Raw genomic sequence first — 9,179 nt, forward strand, 5'->3', positions numbered from 1 at the left:
TTCAAAAATTGTTTTTCCAAAGAAATGTATTTTATTTTTATGTTACTAATTAATAACTAATAAACAAAACATTATAACAAGTCACAAAGGCAAGTTACACTTATATAGTACCCAAAAAGTGATTTGTTTAATCCTTTGATCTACAAATACTCTTTGTACACAACGAAATGCACAAAAACCCAATGTTTTTTTTCTGCATTTCTGACCTGTTGTGCAGCCTTTTGATTTTGAAACAAACAAAACTAAAAGCAGAACATTTCAAAATAAAATCCAAGATACAAATACAATTTAAAAATATACACATTTAATTATTTTTTGAAAAACTAACAAAAAACAATTACTGTTTATTTGATCAGTCTTTTTAAAAAGCTTATGTGCTGTGCTTTTCCAATATGTATCCATTTATACATTAATCATCATCTGTCCATGTTTTAGTTTGTTTTCAGTCTGTTGTATCTTTTTTTAATACGTAATGCATATATAGTATCCAAGAAGTGATTTGTTTCACTCTTTGGTCTACAAATGCTCTTTGTACACAATAAAATACACACAAAAACCCAATGTTTTGAAACAAAGCAGAAACTTTTAAAAACAATATCTATAATAAACATACAAGCTAAAAATATACACATTTAATTATATATTTAAAAAACAGACAGTAACATGTTTGGCAGCGTTCATCTTACAAAACTTTTGTCACAGTGGTCATTAAAGACCTGATTGCACATCCGTAAAAGCATCAACAGTTTAAAAGCAAACGCACAGGATATACATATACTGACAAATATCCCCTGTGCTCTAATACTATTTGGCACGTGTTTGTCCATTAATTGAGGTTTACATCAATAAACTATTTTCCAGTGCGTGGGCTGTTCACATTCTTTCTCGTTGTCCCCACAGAAACGGTTGTATGTGGTTGTGGGATCAAAACCCAGAATTTCTCTCTCTTCGTGGATCCGAAAAGAAAAAGTGGAAACTGACGTTCCGATGAAGACTCTGTGGAGCAAACAACAAACATTTATACAAAGTTGTTTGTTACGCAGAAGCCACACCTCCCTCTGTACCCATAAACCAGGGGTTCTCAACAGTTTCAGCCCGCGACCCCCAAATTAAAGATGCCAGAGACCGGGGACCCCCACTGTACCCGAAGGGGGTTAAACATAGACATGAACATTGAAGAACAGTCATCTGGAGACAGGACCATCTATAAGGGGGAATGGGGTCCATCCATAAAGTCAGCAAAATGATGATCTATTGTTCTATGAATCTGTGATAACCACATTTATTGATTTATCTGAATAATATCCACTGTTATCCATGAATTATTTTATTATTTGCGCCATAGTATATAGTTATCTTAAAGATGTAAATCCTTGTTTTAATCAGAAATAAAATGGGTTAAAAGTGACCAAAACTGGTGGAAAGGGTGGTGAAATGGGATTTTAAAAATCACAGGAACTGGTTAAATGTTGCAAATTAAAGTCACTAAAAATTAATTTGGGGGGGGGGGGGCAGTTGGGGCAATGTAATTTAAAAAGTAGGAACAATTAGTTTAAACAAATAATGGGCATGACAAATTGTGAATGTGGTTAAATTGGCAAAAATAAGCAAGAATATGGTGAAAAATAGGATAAAAGTGATAATTTTGGATCAACATATCATTGATGTAGTTGCAGATTTTTAAAAAAAAAAAAATAAGCAAAAATGGGCTCAAATTGTTAAGAAAATATTCTTAGTTTCTTGAAGGCATCTGACGACCCCCTCACAGTGTCTCGCGACCTCAAATGGGGTCCCCAAGGTTGGGAACCCCAGCCCTAAACAGCCCACTTCTGACCCCAACAATGATAACAAGTATTGAACACATGACATGATGATACCTCGCGTGAGCACAAATCCATTGATCTATAATGGCCACTCCTCCATCTTTGAAGAGTTCCAGGTCCTCTGTGGATGGCTGGTAGCGCACCATGTCAGGCAACAACTTCTTCAGCTCCTTCAATTCTTCAAGAAACAGAGTATTAAAGGATACGTTTATCTTTAAAAATCTAAGAATCATCATCACACCTACATATGAGGATCATTATCATTTCTGTCACTGTAGTGTAGTATTTTTGTCTGAAATATTTTTATTCCTAGCTCTAAATCATTAGATATGGTAAAGGTAGTACATTATACTTTCATCTGAAAAGCACGTAATCAACACATTTTTTACATTTAAAGGGCCTCCGAAAAACGGACATAAAAACACAGAATTCACGATCTAAAACATAAAAATCAAATTGACCCATTTCCTTTTTCTGTCCGTCTATCTTTCTTTATTTAAAACTGGGCTCCAAAATGAAACAGAAATACCTCGCATGCATGTTTTGAGAAAATATCATGCATTTAGATGTCTAGAAAGTGTAACAAACAGACAAATGTGTCCATTTTGCCAATAATCTCATTCAAAATCCCATGCTAGGTGTTACGGTTTGAGTAGTAACCGTGTTATTTTGTGATTGAAAATGCATGCAGAGCTTCAGCTGAAGTGTGTTTGTATTGTGTTGTGATATAAAAAGTGATTTAGATTATTATGACTGCATTAAAATCTGAAAAGGCTCGGGTACAAAGTGTTTAGGCTGAACTGGTGATGAGTTTACCTGGTGACGTTTGACCAGCTGAAAGCATCTACAATCACACGTTTGTGCAGGATTTTGTTGCAAAACGTGAGGGTGATTTAAAGGTTTCACAAATGATGTTTTGGATTGGGACCATATTCCACACTTTAATGGTATTTATCCCATTATTAAACGGGTGGCTGAGGGGCTAGCATTGTGGCTAACTACGTGTTAAGCTACGCGTTGTAATCTTACGTGATTTCAGCGTGACCATCCTGTTTTTTGGGAATCAACTGCTGCATATGAAATGTTAAATGAATAACAGTACTGGTAGTTGACTCTATTAACCCTATTTAGCATGTTTGGTACGATTTCAGGAAGTTCAATAACCAGGGTAAACTCTGTACCTTCATCATCCGCGTCCGTAGCAACAAACACTTTGTTGAGTTTGTATTTCTTCAATAACGTGTGGATTTTTTTCACTGCTCCTTTAAGGCTGGGCACATCCTCTCTGTGACCCCAGATAAAATCTTTTCTTCGCAGGTGGACTCCCAAGTATGGACCGCCTTTGGCTGACCCTGGTTTGGACTGAAGACGGAGACAAAACAACAGCAGTGACGAAGAGGAGAAGGGCAAGTAGTGGAACAAGAAAAGCAACAAAACCAGTGGCTCACCTTCATGCGAGTCCAGTCCTCACTGTATATCGTCCCATCTTTGTCGTCTGTAGAATTCAGGTTTGTCGCTCTGAAGTTGTCCCCAATGAGCCTCAGATGCTTCGCAAAAACCATGCTGCGGCGAGTCTGTGTGGAGACATTTTTAGACACATATGAAAAGTCAGTTATTTTTGTTAGGATTTTGCAGTTTCAGAGTGTACCATCGTGGGTTTTTTTCTTTTCTTCTTTATTTTTGTATTCATTTATTTGAAATCATTAGATCTAGCAACGTTGATCCCTCCCCTATTAGCCATACTTTGAGTGCCTGCAGTTTTATCTGTAGTGATGCCTCAATCTAGGAAGACCTGTGTTTAGTTGTTACGGTTGTTCTTGTTAATATGTTTTGATTGATGTGTATTGTACATATTCTTTTCGCACACATTGTATTGTTAAGACTGGTATGGTTGATGATGAACCTTTACCATCTGACATATCCCAACTTTTATTTATTATTATTTTCTTTTTTTATATTATATAATTTTATGTTTATTTTTATTTTAAATATTGGTATGCTGTGTGTCTTTTATTTATTTACTTTCAATTTATTTAGTAAAATTTGTTTATTTCATTGATACGTGTATACGTGCATATATCTATGAATATGTGTGTTGTTATATATATATATATATATATATATATATATGTGTACATTCTAATTTTATGTGACACCCTTTTTTTCTTCTTTTTAATCTTATGGGTATCCTATGGAAGCTTGTTTCCGCCACTAAAAAAAAATATTATTATGAGTTAGTAAAGTCATAATTATGAGAAAGAAAGTCATGATTAAGAGAGAAAAGCAAAGGAATGATAGTAGTAGATTTCTGAAAATGCGCACTTTGTATCTCATAATTATGACTTTCTATCTCATAATTACAACTTTCTTTCTCACAATTAGGACTTTCTATCTTATAATTATTATTTTATCTCATAGTTATGACTTTCTATCTCATAATTGTGACTTTCTTTCTCACAATTATTACTTTCTATCTTATATTATTATTTTATCTCATAATTATGACTTTCTATCTCATAATTGTGACTTTCTTTCTCACAATTATGACTTTCTATCTTATAATTATTATTTTATCTCACAATTATGATTTTCTTTCTTATAATTATTAGTTTATCTCATAATTATGACTTTCATTTTCACAATTATGACTTTCTATCTTGTAATTATTATTTTATCTCATAATTATGACTTTCTATCTCACAATTATGACTTTCTTTCTCACAATTATGACTTTCTATCTAATAATTATTATTTTATCTCATAATTATGACTTTTTATATCATAAATATGACTTGCCGTGGTGATTTTTTCTTTTTTTTAGTGGTGGAAACAGGCTTCCATAGTATCCAATATTTATTGCTTTGCTGACTATTTGTTTAACAGTATTGTTACTATAATTTCTTCTATATTTGATTTGTTTTAAGTTCATATTTGATGCTGTTGTTTTTTATGCACGTAATTACTGTACCAAATGTGTAAATCTTTGTTAATTCAGTGCCAAAAATGTGTAGTAAAAACAGTAAAATCAGACAAAAGCTTGGTAACAGAGAGAGGTTGATCGGATTACTTATTAATCTTTCCACTGATCACAAACCAACTAAAGCAGGGCCGAACCTCAGCTGTTGTCTTTTCTAAAAGTCTAATAGCAGGTGTGGTATTACTCGACTTACATCCCAGTAATCCTTCCCAGCATAGTGATCGTGAAGCAGCGTCTCAGCTCGTTCAAGCATTACAGATCTGCAAAACAGCAGCAGACATATTTACAGTGTGTGTCAACGTGATCCAGTAAACACTGTAACTAATGCAATACCTAAAGGACAAAGAGGTGGGAGTGTGTTTCAGTGACTCAAAAACACACAATGCGTTTGAAGTTTTCAAACCAATGCACTACTTTAGGTTCAAACAGGGTTTTATCTTTAATTCAAACGCGCGTCCATCAGAAAATTAGTAAAATAAGAAGCATTTTACAGGATTGTCAAAAGACTAATTAAACGTCACGCCACTGCAGATGTTTTGTAGCGTGTTGGACATTAGTGTGCTGCTTTGTAGACTCACGTCACAGTGATGTTTTTCTCAAGTACAGGAGCCATGATGGAGGCGTGACCTTGTGCTGACATGCATGTCACTTTTCGGGCCCTTGTTTCCTCGTAGCCCCAAAACCAGCCTCTGAGAACCAAAGAGATGAAATATGAGCAAAGAAGTCTTCACACAATGAAATGAGAATGGGTGAAGAGAGTTTACTAAAGTAAACCATATATAGATCATCTAAAATAGAAAATAACTATAAAAAAAACACAAATCTGTGCTCATGTAATTTATATAAATTGCTTTACCTGTAGTAGCCCTGCTTGTCTTTGTTGTACATCATCTTCTCGATGCATGGTCGCTCATCTACTTTTTCCTCCCATTTCCCATCAGTCCATCCTTCAGCATAGTTTTGTAGAACAAGAACCTGGTCTATGAAAGGACCTCCATTTTCTACCAACATGGATAGAGAAAGAAACCCATTAAATTAATATGTTGTACCATTAGTAGGCAATATTATGTCTGGAAAGACCATTCAGTAGCAAATTTTGTGGGGGAAAAACTCATTGATTATGATAAAATCATGTAATACACCAGTTCTTTTATTTATGCTTCACTGATAGACTTAAATCAGACATAATAAATGTGAAAAAGCACTAAAAAACTACAAAAAAATACACACATAAAAGGGCAACAATTTTTATGCAACCCTGAAAGTAAATTTACAAAATAACTTACAGAAATAAGTTACAGACAATACACAAAAAACAGCAAAATTACACAAAAAACTCCATAAACATTGAAAATTAGAGAACAATACACTAAAAAGACAACAAAACTACACAATATGCCAACAATTTTTATACAGGCTGCTCCGAAAGTAAATGTACAAAATGACTCCAAAAACATGCTAATTAATAGAAACATACACTAAAGGACAAAAAAAAAAAACACAAAATGAAAATGATTTTAAAGTGACCTGAAAAGTAAAAGTACAAAAACATTTCAAAATTACACCAAAAAACAGCCAAAAAAACAAAACACAACAGCAAAAAATAGGCAAAATGATGCTTACAGAAAAATATACAAAGGGATGAAAAAAAATAAAAATACACAGCCCACTCTAAAAACACATAAGACGATAACAATAAACAAATACCGCAATAAAATTTTTTTTAAAAAGCAATAAAAAACAAAACAAAACAGAAAGTCTCTTGGTGCACAAGACAAACAAACACATACAGAATGACAGAAAAATACACAAAACAACAACAAAAATACACAAAATGTCTCCAAAAACACAACAAAGCCTTTGTTCATGCTTCTATTATTGCTCACATTGGTTCTAGGTCTAAATGCTGGCATGAATGTTTAAACATGGTGGCCCTCAAATCAGACAATCACATTTTTGTGGCCCTTACTGTGAACGATTAACATTCCAAAAAAATGATAAATACAATGAAAAGAACAATAATGCTCACCAGTTATAAACTCCTCGTATTCCATCACAGGCACGTTAGCTTGCAGGCTCGTGAGGCTAAAGAACTCCCCCATGGAATGCGGATCTGGTGGATGTTGGGACTCTGCCAGTGGTAGAGACGACCCCAGGGGGGGAGCACCAGAACCCAGTCGTCCCCTGACTTCCTTAAAGTCTTGACCAGGGAGGCCATGCGGATGTAAACATCTCTGCGCAGATTAAAACCCTCTGGAGGGTTCACGTCATACAGGAGGTAGCTGGGGTTAGAAGAGGAGAAAATTAGGAGAAAAGAAACTTTTAAATTATTATTCAAAACAATTATAGAAAATAATAGTTTTATTAAATTCCAAACAGAAATAGAGGCCAGAAGATAAATGAACAAATGAAAGCAAAAATCAAGCATTGGTGGCATGGATTTGACTGTTATGTGTTCATACTATAGACATAACATTGGAAGTAAGCTTCTATCTACAGGCACTGAAGCCCTAAAGCAGTCTGACTGTCTGAATAAATAGCAACCATTCTGCAACACTGACCCCTACCGACCAACAACAAATACTACAATAAATACTAACAGAATATTCTGCGAAAGGGGGAAAACTCTGGCTTCAAACTGACAGTGTAATAATGTATTTGTGATATTTTTTAAATGTAATAATATAATGTCAATGTTAAATCTAAATCTAATGTTAAATCTAAACATAAATGTTAAATCTAAATGCTAAATGTGAAATTTTAAATGTTAAATGTAAATCTTAGATGGTAAATCTAAATGCTAAATCTAAATATACAAAATTATTACATTACTATTATTATTTTTATCATATTATATTCATTATTATTATTAGTAATAATAATTAGAAGTGTGACGATATCTCGATACGGCGATATATCGCGATATTTTTTCTGACAATTGATTATCGGTTTTTTTTCCCGAATTTTTTTTTTATTTTTTTGGATTTAAGATTTATTTTTTTATTTTCAAAAGCTTTTCTGCTTTGTCACTAAAATGTGGAGGTAGGTCTTCACCGAGATGTTGTCACTGTTTGTTGAAGGAACTGGAATATTGCACTATAATGGTGTCACTGGTAAGAAAGACCCTATTTTTTGTTTACACAAAGCACTATTGGAGATACGTATTTGTTTACATTGGTATGTTGACACTTATTTACAGAAATGTTGCACTAAAATAGTGTCACTGTTCATAGGACACTTTTTCAATGTATTGTCTTTCAGAGATGTAAAATTAAAAAAAAAATTCACTTAATCTTTTTTTTCCTTGTTACATCATAGATTATCGTAGATTGATTTCTGACTAATATATCAATAATCGCAGCATTGTAATATCGTGAGATAATCATTATTATGAGCTTTGTATCACATATAGTATCATATCGTGAGGTCCCCACCTCTAGTAATAGTAGTAGTAGTAGCAACAGTAGTAGTAGTGAATCTAAAACTACATTTATATTTATAGATTTAATATTTAACATTTAGATTTAACATTGACATATTTTTACGAGAACTTTAATATCTGTAGATGAATGAAGGGGTAGATGAATCAATAGCTGAATGTGTACTTTACACTGTAAACAAACGAGCAGCTATCATCACCTCGGCGCTCAAAAGTTGTTTAATGTCCACCAAAAACCACGTTTAGGGTAGACTTGGTCAACTTTAATCGTACAGGGTTTTTTAAATGGGAAGAGTACATGCACGGTAGGCTAATTATAAACAAGCAAACTGCAGAACAGCGACTAATACCATCACAGAAACGATAAATACCGATATAAAATGCATTAGCTTAGCAGCTAGCTCACCCTGATAACGCAAAATATAGCAAACTTACCGCAGGTCTCTGGCTGCACCAATCGGTACAGTGGCTGTATGGCTAGCACTGAATGCATAGTCACTCTTTACACTTTCAACCACTGCAAGTGAAACCACAACCAACAGCGAAAGTGCTGTAGAGGAGCAAAATACTGTCACTGATGTTTCCACAGCACTGCTCGCCATATTTCTTCATAGCCACGTACTTCCGGGATGGCCACGGTGCGTCTAAGCAGTTGCCACGGCAACCAGCAGTGCTTTAGGGGGAAAACCCCCCACAAAAGACAGCAAAAATACACAACATGACCCGAAATTATAGAAATATAAATAAAAGACAACAAAGAGGCACAAAATGACAACAATTTTATGCAGCAGCCAAAAGTAAAAGTACAAAATGACGCCGAACAAAACCCCTAAATTACAGAAAATACACGTACACAAAAGCTAAATTCACAGTTATTTCAAAAAAAACAAATACATGACTGAAAAATATATAGAATAACAAAAAAAAAAAAAAAATACAC

At 33.9% G+C, this 9,179-nt stretch overlaps 1 protein-coding gene across 1 annotated transcript; it reads right to left on the bottom strand.

Annotated features, from left to right (window-relative positions):
- Positions 1 to 287: 287 nt before the first annotated feature.
- pofut2 (protein O-fucosyltransferase 2) lies at positions 288 to 8,841 on the bottom strand. Its single transcript, XM_028435739.1, is given in 10 exon segments — positions 288 to 996; positions 1,878 to 2,001; positions 3,005 to 3,185; positions 3,272 to 3,397; positions 4,994 to 5,060; positions 5,379 to 5,489; positions 5,657 to 5,801; positions 6,830 to 6,895; positions 6,898 to 7,082; positions 8,675 to 8,841. Coding segments are annotated over 10 exon segments (1,326 nt in total). The 3' UTR covers positions 288 to 842.
- Positions 8,842 to 9,179: the final 338 nt, after the last annotated feature.

The sequence above is a fragment of the Gouania willdenowi genome, chromosome 21 (assembly GCF_900634775.1).
Source record: "Gouania willdenowi chromosome 21, fGouWil2.1, whole genome shotgun sequence".
Classification (NCBI taxonomy): domain Eukaryota; kingdom Metazoa; phylum Chordata; class Actinopteri; order Blenniiformes; family Gobiesocidae; genus Gouania; species Gouania willdenowi.